We start from the raw sequence: 22328 nt of genomic DNA, 5'->3' as shown, positions 1-22328 counted from the left end.
ACATTGCAAAATAACAGACAATGAAAGTCAACACTATTATTACGAACAAATCTGCAACTATTGGGAATAATCAGTTGGTTAAAGAGTTTTTTCATTAATTCCATCACATTTCTGTGATTTTTCAGCTTCTTAAAAGTGAATATTTCCTGGTTTCTTTGCTCCATATAACACACAAATCATTAAAAATTAATCCTTTCGGTTTGTGGACAAAAACATCATTTCCAGGTTTGACCAACATTTTCTGGCCCAAACAACGTATCATAACTGACAGTTGCAGCTCTAGTCCACACCTCAACAACAGTGTGATGATAGTGACACTCACTGGACACTGGACAGCGTGTGACGTTGTTTGGACATGTCTTCAGAAGACATGGGAATCAATCAAGTGCTGCTTGACTGCTTCAGAGGAAATGGGCTCTGTTTTGTGCTTCAGTGTGGAAGAAAAAAAAAAGTGACAGACGAGGAAGATAATCACGAAAGGCTTGTGACGGGAGAAATAAAAACAGGTCATGGTTATTTAGTTACATGAGACGCTTCACTCTCTCTCTCTACGCGTCCTGTTTCTTTACTCCCCCCCTGTTCGACACAATCAGTGTGCGAAATCAACCCCGCTCAAAAGCAGGTCGTGACTGCATGGTGTGATGTCATCAGACTAGAAACACCCAGTGCCAACGCAAAACAGTCGAGGATTAAATTATAACTCGTTCAGTATCCACGTCTCAGGCTTCAGTTGACTCTGAGTCGCGGCACATTGTCTTTAAGCATGTGAGAGCGGCTCGTTTAGCAACATATCTATCGCATTTCTGCCAATTTCTCATGTGTTTCTTATCCAAACCGCATCAAAGTCATCACTTCTCACACACACCTGCCAAGTTTGAAGCCTGTCGAGCGACAGATTATGCAAATAAAAAACATGGAACACTTTTCTGTCCGTTTGGGCTGTGCCACCTTAAAGCAAAGCCCCTGCCTTATGGTAAATATAAAATGCTTATTCTAAAGATACGAAAAGCAAACAAGCCCTAGAAGTAGTAGAGGTATTAGAAGTAGAAGAAGTAGTAGTTGTAGAAGTATAAGCAAAAGTAGTAGAAGCCAGGACCACAGACAGATGTTCCTTCACTTGATCCTTGAAATGTTTACATCCGTGTCTACAGTATTCAGATCTGACACATAAACATTGACAAAAACACTTCACTCCCACGAGAAAGAAAAGAGGCACAGTGCTACAGCACAGCTACGTTAGTTTACAACAGCATGTACTGTACGTGTCTGACTACTGAGCCACTGCTGAAGCTGCACAGCCAGCATGCGTAATGGCTTCAGTCTACTCCACTGCTGATCTGATCTCACAACACAACTGCAGCTGCATCACAGCATGTAAAGAGGAGATTTTCAACCACAGAAAAACACATGGTGTGACTAAATTAATTTGAGAGATTAGCTGAAGACACACATGACTTCTGGACGTTTGACTGTGATGTAATAACACAGATGAACAACTAGAAGACACTGGGAAAAACTGATTAACAACAACAAATATCATGTATGATATCTACAGAACATGTTTCACGTCTTTATCTCACTGTGAGACAGACTTTTCCAACAGGAAACTCAAGTTTGTAAACCACTCACTCTCCCACACCAAAGCCCATAGAGAAAAATCAGTGATTTTAGCTGCTGGTCTACTGCTGCCTCATGTGGTCACTTTGTGTCACTGAGGTCAATCTGAACAAAGGATTTGAACTGAGTGATGGAGGCAGCAGAGGATCAACAACTCCTGTGTGCTGTGATGTTAAAAACACTGATTTTCTCTATCAGGGTATATGCAGGAATCCTGAAGTTAATTTCAATACCTTTCTAAGACTTTTTCAAAACCTTCTCATAGTATTTGAGTGGTGGTTAAGACCCTACCCTGTGTGCGAAAGACATCATGGTCGCAAGTTCGATCCCACCCCTGGCTGATTGTACTCAATTCCATTGTAAGTCGCTTTGGATAAAAGCGTCTGCTAAATGACATGTAATGTAATGTATTTTAAGACCTTATCGCCATTTCAAGCTGTAATCAGCAACACAACACAAACAGTTTTGGTTTGAAATTAAATCTATAGAGCACAAGCACCATGCATATGTAACTTAACAGCGTTGATGTCCATGGAGGCTACGCTTATCTTCTTTCTGCAATATAAACAAAAGGCCCCCCGGTTGTTCTCAGCCACAGGCTTCAGCCATTGCTGAAATTAAGGGATCTCCAACCAGGAGTCCCCAAACTTACATTTTCCCATCTCTGGCGATTTTGGAGTTTATTTCGTGCAATTTCGGATATTATTTCGCGCCGGGAGGAGGAGCGCGTTCCCTGTCGCAAGATGCGTAGCGTCATGTGTACGCATGCATGTCTGCGCATCGTAGTTTTTAAGGGCCTTCATTTTCCTAAAATTGATTTATCAACTTTTAATACTTTTTAAGACCCCGCGGACACCCTGTCTATGGACTTTGGTGTGGGAGAGTGAGTGGTTAACAAAGCAACATTCAGTTTCCAGACCTCAAAATCTGTAACAGAGAGACGAGCAGTGAACATATTCTTAGGCTATTGTACAAACTGAAGTTTGAAGAACATTCACCATGATATTTTCTAACAGGCACAAGATCCTGCGTCGTCACTTTATCGATGAGCTTGTGGGACATTCAGAGAAGTATGACGGTGTAACTCACCAAATGAGAGTTGTCTTTTGCCTCTTGTACTTGTTGCACCTGTGGTTCAGCTACAACTTTCGTGTCCTGGTCAGAAGTCATGAGCCGTCTGCTTCTTGGCTCCTCAGGGAGAAGTCTCTGCGTCACCAAGGAAGCTACAGGGACGGAGAAGACAAACATGTTAAGAATCTTCGTCACAGTATCTGCAGGGTAATTCCACATTTAACTTGTGTGTGTGTGTTTGTGGTTTGTTTTGTGTATTTTTATGTGTTTCTTCCTTTGTGTTTTTGATGTATTTTTGTATTAGTGTGTTGATTTTTGTGTAATTCTTGTGTTTGTGTGTTTCTTCATCTGATGCATCTTTGTTGTAATTGAACAGCCACTGTTGCGGTGCCAAGATTGAAGCCAGTCAAGCAAACTGTTGGACAGACATACAATACACATCCAGACACACAGACGTTCCTTGCATCTACAGTAGGGCTGTAAAGTCCCTGTCGAATGGTCGATTTATGAGTCGATACGTTCTGGCTCAACTCAAATTCTGATTGACTGACTCAGCATATCAGAATTGGCATATTTTAATGTTTTAGTCTAATAATAAAATAGTTGACAGTATATTTTCAGAACTCATGTGCTATGATATTGCACATATGCATGTGATACAAAACACTAGTCGATTTTGAGTCGAAATTTAAGAATTTCTTTGGTTGATTACAGCCTTAATCTACAGAAAGATAATAATAATACTAACAACAAATTTAAGAATAAAAAAAATCTGTTGTCTCATCGTGGGCCGCTTGTAACGCAGATATAATCTAAAGCCCACAATCAGACGCCTGTCTGTGACAGAGGCCCTGCGTTTGCATACAAAGCAGGAAAAAAAAGAATGGCACGACTGTAAAGTGGGTGACCTTTGAGCCACATACAGATTCCCATACATAGCAGCCGTGTGCTTGTGTGTGTGATCCAGTGGTGATTAATGGGACAAATCCATCAATTCTACTCAGCTCTGAAAACAGCTGCTGTTTGATCAACTTGTCGACTTTAAACCAGTTCACTTACAGAATCTATTCACACCTGAGTAACAATGACGACTTCATGAACATCAGGCTGAGGTTACATGACGAGACAAAACCAACGACGACTTCCAAAGTGACAGTTTTCTTAATCCATTATCTGTTCTGTTCTTGTTTGTCAATCTTGGAAAAGATGATGTTCTCAAATGTCAAAATGTAGTTGTAATAATTCTTGACTGAAATTTGCGATTGCAATATGATTCTTATTTTCATTTGAACAACATATTTTAAATGATGACTGTGCGACATTTGTTCAGATCTGTAGAATATGACGTGCTAAGGTCAGGATAATATTTAATCAAAATGATATTTGACACATTTTGGCTTTAAGAAATATCATGCCTCCTGTGATATAAAAATAGAACACAATTTTGATGAATCTAGTTCAAAATGTATATAATATGTGCAACATATAGAAACAATACATCCAGTTCAGTCCTTGTTTATGCTGTAAATACCAAGCCCACACTGTATATGCTCTGGTAACTGTCTATAATGTACATACTACTATACTTGAAATTTTTAATAGTCGTATTGTTAATATCTTTCTATATTGTACTTTCACATATATGCATGTTTATTATTTATTATCTTTATATTTTAGGTCTAATAAAGGACGATCTCAATCAATTAATAATTGACTAATCGAGTCATCGTTGCAGCCCTAGTGATGTCACTCCCAGTTCTGACTTACGATGAACAGAATATGCTACATATCAACCAATCAGGAGGCGGAACTCCACAAAGAGGTGGGCCTCTCCGCTCATGTGGTAAAGCTGTTTGCCTGAGAGTAAAAACAGCAGCAACAGACAAAAAAACAATAAAAACCACAGACAGCAGCATTAAGTCCATATAAATATGAACGTTTACATTCAGAACGTTCATCTGCTTTTTATTCACTGCAGATGACGTGGTTTCCACTGCGTGTTATGTCAACAAATCGGGCACCGATCATATCTTCAGTCTACTGTATAAACAACAATTTGATTTTTGAATGGAGTCACAGGGCAACACCTAACGTCAACACACACAATTATCTACTCAACTGCTGCGGCTGATACACACCTACTCAAAAACACACACATGCACTGTCAGGAGGAGGAATGACCAAAGTGTGTGTGTGCGTGTGTGTCTAATGTGGAGGCTTGTGACAGACTTTTCACAATTTGCCAAACCTTAAAGTCTAATAAACCTTAAGATCTGTTTCCACTTCATGTCATTTATTTAATAATAACATAAAGTCTGTGTGAAATGTTATGCAGAACATGCATTGACCACTTGTTTTTTTGTCTTTGAATATTTACTTGAATCCTTGTTTTAAAAGACAATAAAGAGTTGTTTCCTTTCATTTTGTGTCCTTTGATGTTATATGTAAGCAGCAATTAATGAATTACAAGTCGAGATATTAATCTTTGCCGATATCGCCCACCCCTGATTGTGACATATAATTGAATATATAATATATAATAATCTAAAAAAAAAGTATCATACTTTTTTGTCTGGTAACTTAAGTTTTTCTCACTCACTCTCCCACACCAAAGCCCATAGAGAATATCAGTGATTTTAACATCACAGCACACAGGAGTTGTTGAACCACTGCTGCCTCCATCACTAAGTTCTAATGTCTTCTATTGTCACTTCGGGGTTTAAATTACTTACCACACAAGGCAGCAGTCTCCTGTGTCCCCTCGAGCTAAAATCACAGATTTTCTCTATGGAGTTTGGTGTGGGAGAGTAAGTGGTTCACAAACTTCAGTTTCCTGTTGAAAAAAGTGTGTTTAATGGTGAGATTAAGCATCAGATATATTATTATTATATTGTAGACTTAACCTGGCGTATTTATATTTTTATTTTTGTTACCTCACACATCCAGAAGCTTCCAAAAGAAAAACTGTGACTTAATTTACTGCACAGTAAGACTAAACAGTTCTAATCGACACCTGTCGAGTTCATTGCCAACACTGAACCTTGAAAACACAGTTTTGACACAACTTGTCCCCATAAGCACTGCTGCTTTTGCGACACACACCCTGAATCATAAGTGTAGAACTTTCTAGCAGGCAAAGCTATTTGTCTTTCATTCTATTAATCTGTTCATTGTTGTAACTGGCATCAAAGCACCGTTGCCTTTAAAGTGCCTTTAAGGTGCATCGTCAAAGCCATGTTTTGTTATATATTACCTTCGTATGCGCCTTTGTAAATCTATCTATCATTAGAACTTGTACGACTTGTCGGTTTTACAACCTAACTGACTGTCTAACTGACTGTCTAACTGACTGTCTAACTGACTTCAAACTGACTTCAAACTGACTTCAAACTGACTTCAAACTGACTTCAAACTGACTTCAACTTAACTTAACTGTTGCTTAACTGTGTATGTGGAATAAACCTTCAGAAAGACAGTCGAGTTGTGCCCGCCGTACTTGTTCTGGTTACCCTTTCCAGAAGGGAGCATTGGGCTGGAAAGACCAGCCAGCAGAAATCTGAACAATAAGAGTGTCGACAAAGGCCTGAAACCAAAACACACGCCTCTTCTTCATGCCCTGCATTATCACACAAGCTTATTTACGACACACGTAAATAACCCCTGAGGTTCAACCCCACCAGGTTAAAAATACAACAGGGTTAGTTTGGGCGAGTTATCCTGTACGAGCCAAACAGTGAGTGTGGACCTTCCTGACTCAAAATGATCATTTGTTGTGATTTTGAAAAGGCTTGTATAAAGTACATTAAAGGTGATACTTGAGTAAAAGTACAAGTACGTGACCAGAAAATGACTCCGGTAGAAGTTGAAGTCACTTTTATATAATATTACTGAAGTAAAAAGTCTTAAAGTTTATGACATTTACTGCACTTAAGTATCAAAAGGAATGCTGAAATAATTACTTGAATAATCGATTTTAATCGATTACTAAATGTTTGAGGTTTTTTTCATTGTTAAAACAAGATTTCTGATCGTTTCAGCTTTTTAAATGTCAATATTTTCTGGTTTCTTTGCTCCATAAAACAAAGAAATCATTAAAAGTGAATCATTTTCATTTGTGGACAAAAACAAGACATTTGAGAACCTCATCATTTCCAGGTTTGACAAACACTGATGAATATTTTCTACATTTTCTGACATTTTATGGACCAAACGATTACTCGTTAAATGGAGTAAATACTTGACAGATAACCCAGATCAAAAGATGTTTTCTGATATAAAAGGTACTTAAGTAAAAGTATTAAAAAAGTGAGGAGTTAGCATTGAGACATGATGGCTCTGCTCGTCTATGTGTCCTTGACACTTAACCCCATGTTACAGCGTGTGAAAGATGTAAACTGTCGAGTAAAGCAGCTCATCAAGACTAGAAAAGCTCTATATAAATACAGATCATGATATCAACTCTTCTTCCGATTTTATTTGGTAGCAATGAGTAACAAGGACAGTTAGAGAAAATACATAGAAATATAAATGACAAGTAAAATACAGATACATGAATTTTGTAATTCAGTACAGTTACAAAGTATTTGCACTCTGTGACGTTACAACATTAATTTTGAAAGCCCCGGTGTGATTGAGAGATTATATCAACACGGTTTTGGATGAATTAAAACTGGTACAGCGTGAATAACATTGTGCTCGAGCACGTCTTGAATAAACTTGGTATCACAGCAGCCCAGAACAAGTTAGGGATGGGCCTTTCCAGGAGTGAGATTTGTTTTTATAGACACATGAATTTGTTTTTACAATTACGAATAGTACTTTTGTAATCCGGTGAATATTCGTAACCTTGATGACGCAGCAACTTTCTGAGATCTATTTTGGCCGTGTACTCACATCAGCGGGTGTCTGGCAAATTTTTTAATTTTCATCAAGGGCTGCAAAGATCAATGAGTCACTGAGTTAATTGTCAACTATTTTTGATAAGCAGCTTGAGTGTTTTTTTAAATAACCACAACAAGCTTCTTAAATGTGAATATTTCCTGGTTTCTTTGCCCCATACAATAAAGATATCATTCATTAAAACTGGTTGATGCGTGTGACATTTCATGGACCATTGCATTTCTCCTATACACACACACACACATATATACACACATGTATATATATATATATATATATATATATATATATATATATATATATACACACACACACACACATATGTGTATATATATATATATATATATATATATATATATATATATATATATATATATATATACATATACATACATATGTATAAGAAGAGCAGCCATCCACCTCCTCTCAACCACACCCGTACTGTGGATGTTACAGAGCGGCCTGATTTAAAAACACCACCAGACTCCGCTTCATCCATGACTAGAACAGAGTACTGACGGTGCTGTGTCTGAATTTCAACAGGTAAGTTTACATGGTGCATGTTTGTTTACTTAAGTTAACGTTACTGCAGCATAATATGTGCTTGAACTGGGATCCATGTAACGCTAACTTAAGATATCAGTGTGTAGTTTTATGTTATGGCTATATAGCTAACTAAATGAAAAGCTAACTGAATATAGACAGTAACTGATAAAGCTTAACCTGTTAAAATCTATTTCATCGGCTGTTAAACAGCTCACTGTTATGTTTATCTTGTCCTCACAGTGACCTCTGACCCAAGACGAGTGCCATCGTCACAAATTTATTGGTAAAGGTTTGCTACCCTTTTCTACAGTGGAGGTGAGTAAACTGTTGCTATTGTTGACCAGTTAAGTCTAGGTTATCTCAGCCTAGATTATGGTTTTTGAGTAATAATAATACAACCACGTTATTGTTATGTTTTGTGTTCTAATGTCAAATAGGGAGATGATAAGACATTGATTTTACCTCTTCTGTGAGATCCTTAATGAAAATTACTTGTCACTTGTCTGCAATTGTTTTTTTGCACTGAAAATAATTTGTAGTAAAAAAAAATGTATGTAAAAAAAAAAACTGCATTGAGTGTAAAAATGCCAAAACTGACAAATAAAAACCACAGATGGATTTTTTTCCATAATGTGTAATGTTATATAGTTCTTTTTAGTACCTGCTCTGAGAAACGAAATGAGCAGATACTGATACAGATACAGAGAGTGTGGTCACTGGACGAGTCATAAGCGTGTCGTCTGACACAAAAATCAAAGCAAAGGAAACGTCTAAAATGTTAATATTTACCAGAGTCTGGTGTTTTCAGCGACAGGACTGCTGAAAGCTGGTGATCAATCGTGAGCCTGAATCACGACCATGTTCAGTGGTATTTCAGTTCAGTGACTGTGTTAGACAGAGTCTGTGCTCCACTCATGCAGATAGTACTGAACTATTCTGTGAACAAATCTTTTTACATCAACTGATTCTAATGAATGGAAAAATGCCATTAAAGCTAAGAGACACAGGGTGTTTACATTCATGTCTATGTTTAGACTAAGACAATAATACATTTTTCTAAATGTCATGTAAACACGTTTGTCCGACTAAAATAGAGCTAGTCTTAGTTGGATTAACACACCTTTGTGCACACGCACCACACTCTTCCTTCTGGTCTTTGACTCGGAAGTAGGAGAGGACTACTGTACTGTTGCCGGAAATCTGTACTGGTGTCATTGTCGTTCTTAGGACAAGACAGCAACCACAAGAGCCATGCTGCATCTAGTTTGTAGCAAGGATTATAGAAAAGTGCCACTACAGTCTTAACTCGATTAAACTGTGCATGTAAAACTGTTCAGTCTAAAATGATTCTGTTATTTTACTGCTGAAAACATGTCTTTTCTGGATGAATTAATGGAAACGATAGTATTGTTCATATGGTGTTATAGTATGGGCTGTTCTACAGTTTAAAATTCACATTTGCCTTCGAAATAAGAAGACATGTTTACATGCGTTTTTTTACATTTCAGTTGCGTGGATACAGGACATTACAGGTTTAAAACTTGGCATGCTTTAGCACAGATAACACCCAGTAGTAATGATCACACCTCTAATGATGGGATAATTAGTTTGTTTGGATCACTGACAAAATACCAAAACACGCCGGATTTCCATGTCAGCTGCGCAGCAGCTCTGAACACGAACACCGGCACTGACAGTCAATCAGTCAGTCAGTCCAGTGTTTGTTTTGGTTCACTTTCACAGTCACTCACTGCAAACTTCCACCAACGACGCAATGCAGGCGCATGTTTTAGCAGCGGACATAGGCCACAAACACTGCAGCTCACCCGGGCCAAGTGGCCTGCTGATGGGGGGGCTTTCCTGAAGTGTTGGGGGGAGGGGGAACCGTAAACACATCATTACATCATGTTTTTAAAGTCGCAGCCATGTCTCGTTAGCTGCTCTGCTGCAGTAGCACCCAGTGAAAGATGGCGACCTCCGGGGGGTGAGTTAGCGGATTCACCCCCCACAAAAACAACCACTGTGTTAGCACAGAATGCTAACAGAGCCAGGCGGCGTGTTTGCAGCTCACTCACCTGTCACCTCTCACTGCGGGGCGATGCGAACACTGTGGCGGCTGAAGGTGGCGCTGGACCGAGGCCTCCAACTGGTTCCCAACTTAAATACGCAGGGTATTAGCTAGCAGGCTATGGGTTAGCACGCTAGCTACGAACAGCCGGCTTACCGCTCTACACCTGACCGCTAATAAGTCTTCAGGTTTCAGGGGGAAACAGTCACGACCGCCAGTGGCACACACAGTCCCGCTTAAAAAATAAGAACCCACAAAGGAAAATAAAAGTGGAGAAAAAAATAAACTTAAACCTACTCTCTGCGAGCTAAGACTTGGCTAGGTGGCTAGCTAGCTAGCTTGTCTATCAACTTCGTGCTCGATAAATAAATGTCGCCGCGGGGATTTCAGAGCGAGGTCCTCGCGGTGGACAGTGATGCTGCTGCCAGGCAGAGAGAGACTCAAACACCCGTAGGAAAGGCCCTGACTGGAAGCTGGGAATGAACACTGCTTGCTCGCCTCCCCCGAAAGGTCCCGATCGATCACAAGCTCGTTAGCGCTAGAAGACGACAGGCAGACGGGGGAACAGAGGGAGCAGCGGCCGTTTCCTTTCCCTTTCGTGTGCAGCACAAAGATCGTTAACAGCGCCGCGATGGATCACTCTCACTAAAGAGAGGACTAATAAAAAAAAATCAGCTTAGCTTTCATTCTGCTAATTTACAGAGGAATGACAAGTTGGAAAAATGTGAGGAGAGAAATAATTTAATACAAATAAAAATAATATCAATGAAAGCAATGTAAGATTTACAAACTACTTTTTTCAGGAAATGATGTGGTACTTTCTGGTTGGTTTGTGTCACCTTGTGGTCATCCTGTCTCACGTTCTGGTCATTTTTGCATCTAATTCTTATCATTATGTGTCTCTTTCTGGTCATTTTGTGCCTCCCTTAGGTCATTAAGTGTCTCTGTATTTTCATTTTGTGCCTTCTTTAGGTCCTTTTGTGTCTCTTTGTGGACATTTTGTGTCTGTTTTGGTCACTTTGTGTATCTGTCCAGTTGTTTTGAGTCTCCTTGTGGTCATCCTGCCTCGTTTTCTGGTTATTTTGTACTTATTCATATCATTTTGTTTCTCTTTCTGGTAATGTTGTGTCTTTTGGCCATTTGTGTCTCTTTGTGGACATGTTGTGTCTGTTTTGGTAATTATGTGTCTCTTTGTGGACATTTTGTGTGCGTTTTGGTAATTTAGTGTCTCTTTGTGGACGATTTGTGTTAATTTCTGGTGATTTTGCGCCTCCCTTTGGCCATTTTGTGTCTCTTTCGGGTTGTTTCGTGACTCCTTGTGGTCATGCAGGAGGAGCGCAGAAGAACCAGCGGAGTGAGACCTCTTACTGTGTTTGTTTCTTTCTGGTGCAGCACTGAAGCCGGAGCTGTCACACTTGAGCTCGAGCCCCGCCCCGCCTTCTTCCTCCCTCCCCTCCCTCGCGCTCACAGCGGGCCGACCTGATTGGTCGAGACTGGGTGGGGGGCGCACGCGGACCCACTCGTGATCAAGGGGCGTGGGTGTGGCGTGGATAAAGCTGCGCCCCCTGATTGGTTGTTATCTTGATCACAGCCGATAACAACAAATGTGTGTGTGTGTGTGTGTGTGCGCGTGCGCGTGTGTGTGTGTGTGTGTGTGTGTGTGTGTGTTACTAATGTTGTGGGGACCTAAACCTGTTTACACAGTCACATTATGGGGATTGTCTTCCTTGTGGGGACAAAATAAAGTCCTGCAACGTAAATGACTACATTTTAAGGTTAAGATATGTTAGGATTAGGCCAGTAGTACTTGTGGTTAAGGTAAGAGTAAGTCTCCAGTCACCAATGTCCCCTCAAATCATGAATGTCCAACATGAACACCATGTTTTATTTTATTTTATTTTATTTTATTTTATTTTATTTTATTTTATTTTATTTTATTTTATTTTATTTTAGTTTATTTTATTTTATTTTATTTTATTTTAGTTTATTTTATTTTAGTTAAGTTTAGTAGACTAAAATAATAGTGTCCATGTTGTGACGTCAGGGGGCGCTGTGAAGAAAAAGAAGCCACCACACTCTTCTCCGGCGTCTTTTCCGGCTACAGCGGAAGCACCGAGCCCTCGCTCTTTCCTTTCCTTTCCTCTTGTGCCGTCTGCGGACTAACGTGTCCCGACAAAATGGCACTTTATAACTTTAAGAAGATTATGGTGGTTCCCACCGCAAAGGTAAGCGTTTGTTTCTATTTTCTGGAGCTTTTTTAACCGCAGTCGTTTTTCCCGCCATTGCTCTTGTTTGACACGGAGGTGAAGAAGAGACAGAAAGAGTAGAAGAAAAAAAAAACATGGAGGAAGCGAAAACACGTGTCGTGATGTGTAAATTGACCGGAACACTTTTCCGTCTCTATGTTATTTAAACAATCGCTTTGACACCGAAGTGTGAGAACCTCTAATTCTTATGATTTATGTCTATTTCTGGTAATTCCGTGACACTTTTGTGCATATTTTGTGTCTGTTTTGGTCACTGTATCTTTATGTCTAGTCATAAAACAAGTTACCTTTTATAAAAAAAGTTGCCATCAATATTACACCTATGCCGGATTATGATGGACACAATGCTTATTTTATGAAATGGTTTAACATTTTTACAATGTGTGTTTTTCCATGTATGCAATTCAGTTTTTAGTTGACACGTTTTACAATGAAGATCTGCAGCACTCTCTAGAAAAATGTTTGAGTTGTGTTACTTGATGATAAATCATGTGTTTTAAGAAATGTTGAGCAGTGATTATACATTTTAATTCACATTGAATATCATGACTGTATGCTCTGTGTTGGCATGAAGATTTAAAGTAATATCAACAAAGTTTAAGTGAAAATACAGTCGGGGACAAGAACATAAAGAGGCAAATGATTCAAATGAACTCATATTTTATTGTATTTAAACGTAAATATTGAATTCAGTGTTTGGCTAAAATAATATCATTTTTGTATTTGTGATTAAACGGTGACCTGTGTAACTGCCTCTTTGCAGGAATTCATCGACATCACTTTATCGAAAACTCAGCGGAAAACTCCCACAGTGGTGCACAAACATTACCAGATCCACCGCATCCGGCACTTTTACATGCGAAAGGTGAAGTTTACTCAGCAGAACTACCACGACCGCCTCACGCAGATCCTCACCGACTTCCCCAAGCTCGACGTAAGTCTGAAAACTGCTAAAAATACAAAAAAAAAACAAAAAAAAACATTTCAGTCAAGTAATTTTTCAGTGAAATAATATTTTCTCTATCTCATCAGGACATCCACCCGTTCTATGCTGATCTGATGAACGTGTTGTATGACAAGGATCATTACAAACTGGCTTTGGGTCAAATCAACATCGCAAAGAATCTCATTGACAAGTAAGTAAAAAAAAATTAATAAAGTAATGAAAATGGTCAGTGTTGGAAAAAAATAGGCTCAAAAAGTAATCAATTCCTCCAACTATCAACCTTTTTAAATGGCTCTTAAATAAGTGCAAGTTTCCTGTTGGAAAAGGCTGCATAACAGTGAGATAAAGCAGCAAAAAAATCTATAAACTTCCTGTGTATATACACACAATCAATTAAAGTAGAAATGACACGAGGAATATGAAAAAACAACTTTAAACAAGGCAAACCTCAAGAACTAAAGGAGCAAATGAATAAAGTGGTGCATTGTTTTGGAACCCTGCAGTGTTGCCAAAGACTACGTGCGTCTGATGAAGTACGGAGATTCTCTGTATCGGTGTAAACAGCTGAAGAGAGCAGCTCTGGGTCGTATGTGCACCATCCTGAAACGACAGAAGTCCAGTCTGGAATATCTGGAGCAAGGTAAGACGTCACCGCGACAGAGGAGGAATCGTCATTAAAAATATTTGTGTCTTTAAATGTGGGGGGGAAAAAATTAAAGTTTTTATTCCCCAACAGTGCGTCAGCATCTTTCCCGTTTGCCGTCCATCGATCCCAACACAAGGACCCTGCTTCTGTGTGGTTACCCCAACGTGGGCAAGTCCAGTTTCATCAACAAGGTAAACATTATTGCTTTTTTAGGAGTTTGAAGTGTTTTCTCTGAGACACAGAGGCTCACTGACACGAGGAAAATCAAACTGTAGCTACTCAATGAAAGACTTCTTAAGTTTATATTCACTGTTTTATCTAAGCTTCACCTGGCAATAAACCTGGTCCTGATTCTGAACTGATGTTTTTGATCAGGTGACCAGAGCAGATGTTGACGTGCAGCCGTATGCTTTCACCACCAAGTCTCTGTTTGTGGGTCACATGGACTACAGATATCTGCGCTGGCAGGTGACAACTTCAGATTCCTGCTCCTCTAATTGATCCAAATTACAGTGTAAGAAATCAGCTGTTTGTTCTCCAGTAAGTGTGTGTAAACGGTAGCTGTGTGTGTAGGTGGTGGACACCCCTGGTATCCTGGACCACCCTCTGGAGGAGAGGAACACCATTGAGATGCAGGCCATCACGGCGCTGGCTCACCTGCGAGCGGCTGTCCTCTACGTCATGGACGTGTCGGAGCAGTGCGGTCACACGCTGCAGGAGCAGCTGGAGCTCTTCACCAACATCCGGCCGCTGTTCGCCAACAAGGTCAGAGTGACGTCACACCCGCAAAACCTTACGACATCTTTTCACCTTTGACATGTCTCGTACCAGTTGTCGTGTTTTTAATGTCGATGCGACAAACGCGCTAGGACGAGTTTACTCATTTACGTCGGGTGCAAATCGCCAAAATGGACGCAAAATTCCAAATGGCCGACTTCCTGTTGAGTTGAGGCCATAGTTACGGTCGACTTTTTTGTTCGTCTTGGTCGATAACATCTTCCCACCAAGTTTCGGGAAATTCGGTGGAACTCAATTGACCTCCATTTTACCTAAGGGGGTGCTATAGAGCCCTTGAGCAACGCACGGGTCCGGGAACTATGCAGATATCGCATTTTCGCCAGACCTGACCCCCATGCCAAGTTTCAAGAGTTTATTTATGTTACCCTCCTCAAACATGATCACAAAGCCACGGATAGAATAATAATCTGAAGGATTACAGCTTTCCGGCCCCTGTTGTTGGCTCAGGGTAAAGTGAGTGTTTCACTGTGTCATGTGTTATAAAGTGGTTTCTTTGTTCCTCTGCAGCCTCTCATCATCGTGGCCAACAAATGTGATGTGAAGAAGATCGAGGAGCTGCCGGAGGAGAATCAGGTGAGTGACGAGGATCCTGAAACATCTCAACAATTGTGGTGAGAATCTGTGGACTCACCGTTTGCCTCTTTGCCGGCGCCAGAAAATCTTTGCGGACCTTTCTGCCGAGGGAATCTCTGTGATAGAGAGCAGCACTCTGACCGAGGAGGGAGTCATTCAGGTTAAAAACGAGGTGAGGAAACGACACAAGACTCGGTCTGTTCTGCTGGTTTTGCTGTTTCCTGCGTGTGTGTGTGTGTGTGTGTTTTTAATGCCACTGTCGCGTCTCAGGCCTGCGATCGTCTCCTCGCTCATCGTGTCGACACCAAGATGAAGAGCAAGAAGGTCCATGATGTCCTGAACCGCCTCCACCTGGCCATGCCTGCCAAGAGAGACCAGAAGGTGAGCGAGAGTCCTGGTTTCAGGGTGTCCACCGTGTTCTTAGAAACACTTAACACTTTTATGACTGGACGATTTAAAGGGGACATATTATACCCTGACTATAGTTAAAATAGTTCCCTGGTGTCCCAATGAACATGTCTGTGACATGCTTTGCTCAAAATACCATAAGGATGAAGCACCATAGCAGTTCAATAACCCTGCCAAAACCGCCCCTTTCAGAACGCTCGGTTTTGTGCCTGGTCCCTTTACATACACACACACACACACCCACTTCTTCCAGGGTGTGTCGACACTGGCACACTCACGCTACAATGACAACAGTTGAACGTGGACCGTGGGAGAAACATGGCTGGTGGAGGAAACATTGCGGTTCAACTAGGGCTGGGTGATTGATCTATTTTAAATCGATCTGTAAATCAGTTCAAAACACTTAGCGCAGGGAATTCAACGTTTTATCGCCCATACTTACACTAAGGGGGGGACCAAGAAAACATGACTGAGTATTCTTTTTACACACTTTGGCTACTGGTAGGGCCGCCAGAGTCCCAAATATAAGTATTAAAATGATTAAAAAGTTGATTTTGCATACTATGTCCCCTTTAAGTTATCTTTTCTGACCTCTGACCTTTCTGTCCCAAAACACTACATTTAGTAACTATTAATTTGTTTCTGTCATTGTTCAGCTTCTTAAATGTGAATATTTTCTGACACTTTATGGACCAAATAACTCTCGGATTAATTGAGAAAATAAGCGACAGATTAATTAATTTATTTAGTAAATAACGGTTTGTTTTCTTGTGTGTTTGTGTGTCTTCTCCAGGAAAGACCTCCGTTCATCCCAGAGGGGGCGCTGCTGCGCAGGAAGGCGATGGAGGTGGACACACCCAAACGCAAACTGGTACGTTCGCTGTCTGTTCACCGTGGTCACGTGTATTTGTTCCAATACAACTGTAAAAAAACTGTAAAAAAAACATTTTAAATGAAGTAATTAATGCATTTGTTTTTAAGTTACTTTCTGTGTTAATAACAGACGTATTATGATTTAAAATATTTCATTAAATCACTATACGTGTTAGATTTTGTGGCGTCCGTTACAGGAACTAATATTGATGCATTTGGTGAAATATTTTATGTTATTTCTCATAGAACTAATTTCACAATTCTTTTTAAGCCTGAATATTTGAAAAAGTTGAAGTTCCAATTGGATAAATAATGTAAATTGACTATTTTATTGTGTAAATGTCCTTTAATCAACAATAAAAAGGCACAGCCTTTCAGTCAGAACGGAGCCTATAAAAGTTATTATTTAAAATGAAAAATAATAAAAAGATGATGTTTTATTATAAGGAAAGGTTTCTAAATGAGCATATTTTCAGTCTGGGGTTAGCGTGCCTGAGTCAGAAACGACACCTATGACTTTATTTATGGCTTCATATTTTTATAATAACTTGTTTTTGTCTTCGTCTTCCAGGAGCGGGATCTGGAGATGGAGCTCGGCGATGACTACATCCTGGACCTGCAGAGTAAGACGTGTTTTTAATTGTATTTATTTGAATGTGTTAGCAGCCGTTTGTGTGTTTTGTCAGATGTAAACACTTGGTCACGTTCGCGTGTTTTCAGAATACTGGGACCTGATGAACGAGGACGAGAAGAACGATAAGATCCCTGAAGTGTGGCAGGGTCACAACATCGCAGATTACATCGACCCTGACATCATGAAGGTCAGTCTGTGCACATTTACCTCTGAACTGAATCATTAAAACCACAGTTTGTCATTTTTTTCAGCTTCCTCAATGTGAATATTTTGATTGCTGCTGTTAAACTTAAAGGGGACATATTATGCAAAATCAACTTTTTAACCATTTTAATACTTATATTTGGGACTCTGGAGGCCCTACCAGTCACCAAAGTGTGGAAAAAGAATACTCCGTCATGTTTTCGTGGTTCCCCTTAGTGTAAGTATAGGCGATAAAACACTCGATGTTGAATTCCCTGCGCTTATGACGGCAGCATGCGCATTTCACCGCGAATGTTACCGCCCACCAGTAAGTTTACTTCGAGAGCTCCACCTTAGATCCACCCTGCGAGAGTGCAGGCGAGGGAGGAAGAGCGGTATTATGTCAACGCGGAGGGACAAGTGTGCTGTTGGTGGCTGCACAGTAGAGCACAGTGTTTTACACAAACTTCCAGCTCCGAGGATTTTATATATGAAGCTAATGTTCCGGATAAAGTCAGCAAACGTGTGTTCGCACCACTTCGCATCAGACTGCGGCCAGCGGTCGCCGTATTTAGTCAGCGAACGTATTTCACCGACGTACAAACACACACATTTTTAAGAAAAGGTCACATGGAGCTCATAACTAACCATTCTGACACGTCCTAATTAAAAATATTTGTTCAGTATGTCCTCCATGACCGGAGCACAGACTCAGTCTGATCACATACAGCGGCCGTTTATGCCGCTCGCCACTGGCGATCAGCGGTAGCGATCAGCGGTGCTGCACTCTCTGTGAAAATCAGTTAAAAAGACAGCACCGCTGATCGCCAGCGGCGAACGGTGAGTTGCCTAAACTGGCGCTGTATGTGTGAGTGCCGTCACAGGTACAGACCTCCGACACATGGATACATAGGGACAGCACAGCATACAGTCACCGGTCTGATACAGCGCCAGTTTATTCAGCAGCGCGCGGTGAGCTGAGCGATCAGCTGTGCTGTCCCTAAGTGTTTTTAACTGATTTACAGTTCGGCACTGTTCGGCTCGATCCTTATGTAGGACGTCTCTTCCTGTGACGGCACTCTCGCTGTTTTCTGCGCATGCTGCCATGTTGATATTGTCAGAGAACTAGTGGAGGGAGCGGGAGACGAGAAGCAGCTGAGCGAGTGAGCGCTGTAAAGAGGACAAATCAGAAACCCCCTGGAAGAAGTGGGTGTGTGTTTGCTTGTGTCTCATTTGCATATAAAGGGACCATGCACGAAAACCGAGTGTTCTGAAAGGGGCGGGTTTAGCAGGGTTATTGAACTGCTATTGTGCTTCATCCTTATGGTATTTTGAACAAGGCATGTCACTGACATGTTCATTAGGACACCAGGGAACTATTTTAATGGGTGAAATAGGGTATAATATGTCCCCTTTAATGAAATCATTTTAACTTAGTAAAAACAGAGATGAAACAGCTGTGGATCTTTTTTTGTGTTGACTCTCAGAAACTGGAGGACCTGGAGAAGGAGGAGGAGCTAAAGGAGCGAGCGGGTGAGTATGACTCCGACGAGGAGAGTGAGGATGAGGAGATGCAGGAGATCCGCGCTCTGGCCAAACAGATCCGCAGCAAGAAGCAACTCATGGTCCTCACGTCCAAAGAGAAGGACGTGCACGGACCTCGCATGCCCAGGACCGCCACCAAGGTGAGAGGGGGCGCTGTAGAGTCATGGGAATTCAGCTCTTTGAAGTTAAGTTAGCATATGAGCTTACATTTGGCTGGTGTGTGTTATAGGTTGAAAAGAAGAAGCTAGAGAAGGAGATGAGTGGACTTGGCCTGGATGTCAACGACAATGAGGAGGTGAGTGTCACGGTTCGGTTCAGTTCACAGTTTTGTGGTCACAGTTTTCGGTTCGTTATATGTTGATTGTTAGGAAAATCAATTATGTCACTGCTTCTGTCAGTCCTTCAGAGAGATGCTCGCTAGTATGCCTCTAAGGGGGCGCGTCTGTAAAACTAAACTTTTCATCTCCCATTCTGAGGTAATGTAATGGGCAGTCAGAGTCAGGAAACTATCAGTAGCCATAGAGGTCCATCCATCACTACTTAGCGCTACACAAGCTGTGTCAGACAACTCTTTAACAATTCCTTGTCGGGTCTCTTCATAAAGTGTTGGAATTACCATGTTGCTGAAGTGTTTGCTGGAGGGGATTTTATATCGTGGCTCCAGTGCTTTAATCATAGAACGGAATCCCACTACGGAATAAGGCTGCATATCTTTGGCTATGAAATATCCCACTCCTTTAGTTATGCATTTCGCCCTGTCTGACGCGTCACCATATTGCTGTTTAAAGGGGACATATTATGCAATTCAATACTTATATTTGGGACTCTGGAGGCCCTACCAGTCGCCAAAGTGTGGAAAAAGAATATACTCAGTCATGTTTTCGTGGTTCCCCTTAGTGTAAGTATAGGCGATAAAACAGGCCATGTTGAATTCCCTGCGCTTATGACGTCAGCATGCGCATTTCACCGCGAATGTTACCACCCACCAGTAAGTTTACTTGGAGAGCTCCACCTTAGCTCCACCTTGTCCCTGCGAGAGTGCAGGCGAGGGAGGAAGAGCGGTATTATGTCAACGCGGAGGGACAAGTGTGCTGTTCGTGGCTGCACAGTGGAGCACAGTGTTTTACACAAACTTCCAGCCTCAGAGGATTTGGGACCTGATGAACGAGGACCTGATGATCAGCGGTGGCGATCAGTGGTGCTGTCCCTAAGTGTTTTTAACTGATTTACAGTTCGGCACTGTTTGGCTCGATCCTTATGTAGGACGTCTCTTCCTGTGACGGCACTCTCGCTGTTTTCTGCGCACGCTGCCATGTTGATATTGTCAGAGAACTAGTGGAGGGAGGGGGAGACGAATAGAGCTGTAAAAAGGACAAATCAGAAACCCCCTGGAAGAAGTGGGTGTGGACCATGCCCGAAAACCGAGCGTTCTGAAAGGGGCGGGTTTAGCAGGGTTATTGAACTGCTAATGATGCTTCATCCTTATGGTATTTTAACCAAGGCATGTCACTGACATGTTCATTAGGACACCAGGGAACTATTTTAATGGGGGAAATAGGGTATAATATGTCCACTTTAAAAGCTGCGGGGAGTAGAAGTTGTCCTGTTGACTCTCCCTCTCCTCCTTGCGCTGACAATTGTCTCTCTGGGATGATGTCTCCACAGGTGAGCTGACATGTTGGTCGTGTTGCTGTTAGCGTAAACAATACGTGTTGCACACTGTCGCACTTTTGTCAACAACTTTCTTACCACCATCATCGTAGGTCACTCTAAATGCAAAGTGGTCCCATACAGCAGACCTATAAAGTGCTGCTGGCGCATCTTCCAACTCTGGCTCTTTCCCACTCGCCATACCCACACAATTCTCCACAACAATACTATATTTCTATCTGCTACACCCAGCTGCACTGCGTCACTTCTTGTTGTTTACTACTGGTGGTTGGCTTTAGGCGCAATACCGCCACCTTCTGCTCTGGAATAGTACACGCTTCTCCTATGAGAAAAAGGAGCAGCGCATGAACCGAACACAACACATGCGAATCAAACCAAGACAGTCGGAACTGAACGGTTCGGACGGTTTTCATAATACGGTTCCATCCCTAATGTGTGATCATTGCTGTAAATTGTAATAACATACATTCTAAGGAAGGTGTGGTTTTTGAATGGGGTTGGATTGGAAGTGACACATTTGACAGCTGGCAGGGCTTTTGTTATGAAATCCTCTGTGTAATCTAAAATCATAATAAAACAGAATCAAATCTGTATCATCTTTAAATTATTTTTTTCTTGTTCCAGAGTCATTACGTTCAACAGGCGCGACGATCACGCAGTGTCGCTAAGAAACGTAAGCGTGAAACTTCAGCCCCTCCCACCTCCAAAACTCGCAGCCAGAGTGCCTCCCGTCCACCAAGAGACCAGTCTGGTTTAAGAGACCCCAAGGTAAATGACTCTTGCCTTTTTATCTTATTTATAATTCTTTATTGCTCTGACAAATGTTTACCTGAATCTTAATGTTTGTTGTTTATTATTCGCAAAAGGTCAAAATGTCGCAGCTTGTTCTGGCAGCTTGTTGTCGATTATAGAACTAACATCTGTCTCGTTTTGTCCTCGTCTTCTTTCTTTCAGATGGCAAAGAAGGCAAAGAAAATGATGAAAAACTCCCAGAAAGGCATGAACCGCCAGGGCAAGAAGGGCGAGGCGGACAGACACGTGTTTGACCTCAAACCCAAACACCTGTTGGCGGGGAAGAGGAAGTCGGGCACCACAGATCGCAGATAAAACCCGCTTTTCTTTTTAAATTGGACTCATGAAGACATCACTCATTCATTTTACGCTGTTTCCTTAACAGCGCAAAGAACATAAAATCTCTTAACTCTTGGTGTGTAGCTGTCGGGGAAAGGCACTACCCCCATCCCAAATGATGAATAATTAGAAAAATAAGTGTCTTTTGTTTGTTGTGTTGTTAAAAGTCTGCATCTGGAGACAGAAAATACAATTGTATGGAGGAACAGAGACTGCTGAGTTTACTTCAGATAAAGTGATCATGCCCTCGAGTTTCCTCTGAAGAAATATCCCTTCACCAGGAAGCCAAATAAACACCCACCTTTAACAAAAATGCTGCAGCCAACTTGTCTCACTCACAAAATACCCTTTTAAAGTCTGCTTTTATTTTGAAAAAAACAAATCCTACCGAGAAATGTGTTTTTTTTTTTTGTCCAATTAACTCTTTAAGTCAGCTTGTATTTAGTAAAAAG

At 41.1% G+C, this 22328-nt stretch overlaps 2 protein-coding genes across 7 annotated transcripts in view; one reads left to right on the top strand and one right to left on the bottom strand.

Moving 5' to 3' along the window:
• LOC131470059 (la-related protein 4B-like) overlaps nt 1-10796 on the bottom strand; it is a 37479-nt gene extending 26683 nt beyond the window's left edge. For 4 of the 6 annotated variants that reach the window (XM_058645564.1, XM_058645593.1, XM_058645583.1 and 1 more), the window contains exons 1-2: nt 10209-10795; nt 2707-2840 (exon numbers count right to left, since the gene is read on the bottom strand). In XM_058645564.1, coding sequence (XP_058501547.1) covers nt 2707-2787 — 81 coding nt within the window. In that variant the 5' untranslated portion in view covers nt 2788-2840; nt 10209-10795. Of the gene's footprint in view, nt 1-2706; nt 2841-5420; nt 5522-10208 lie in introns of all 6 variants that reach the window. The other 2 variants (XM_058645574.1, XM_058645611.1) reach the window with 2 other exon arrangements.
• A 1474-nt stretch (nt 10797-12270) lies between these two features.
• gtpbp4 (GTP binding protein 4) lies at nt 12271-22189 on the top strand. Its single transcript, XM_058645623.1, has 17 exons — nt 12271-12426; nt 13232-13402; nt 13501-13604; nt 13918-14054; nt 14151-14251; nt 14436-14528; nt 14634-14825; nt 15366-15431; nt 15514-15603; nt 15702-15812; nt 16633-16710; nt 17284-17335; nt 17433-17533; nt 19017-19214; nt 19304-19369; nt 21370-21513; nt 21700-22189. Exons 1-17 carry the CDS (start codon nt 12379-12381, stop codon nt 21850-21852), a joined length of 1905 nt encoding a protein of 634 aa, XP_058501606.1. The 5' UTR covers nt 12271-12378; the 3' UTR covers nt 21853-22189.
• Nucleotides 22190-22328: the final 139 nt, after the last annotated feature.

The sequence above is a fragment of the Solea solea genome, chromosome 1, assembly GCF_958295425.1.
Source record: "Solea solea chromosome 1, fSolSol10.1, whole genome shotgun sequence".
Lineage (NCBI taxonomy): Eukaryota > Metazoa > Chordata > Actinopteri > Pleuronectiformes > Soleidae > Solea > Solea solea.
Note: the sequence above shows the minus strand (reverse complement) of the source record. Positions and strands in the feature narration are given on the sequence as shown.

Excerpts from the sequence above, each read along its gene's own strand:
- gtpbp4 (XM_058645623.1), top strand. The coding sequence starts at position 12,379 with ATGGCACTTTATAACTTTAAGAAGATTATGGTGGTTCCCACCGCAAAG. Across the intron at positions 12,427-13,231 it reads TGGTGGTTCCCACCGCAAAG|GAATTCATCGACATCACTTT; the intron begins GTAAGCGTTTGT and ends GCCTCTTTGCAG. Across the intron at positions 15,432-15,513 it reads AGCTGCCGGAGGAGAATCAG|AAAATCTTTGCGGACCTTTC; the intron begins GTGAGTGACGAG and ends TGCCGGCGCCAG.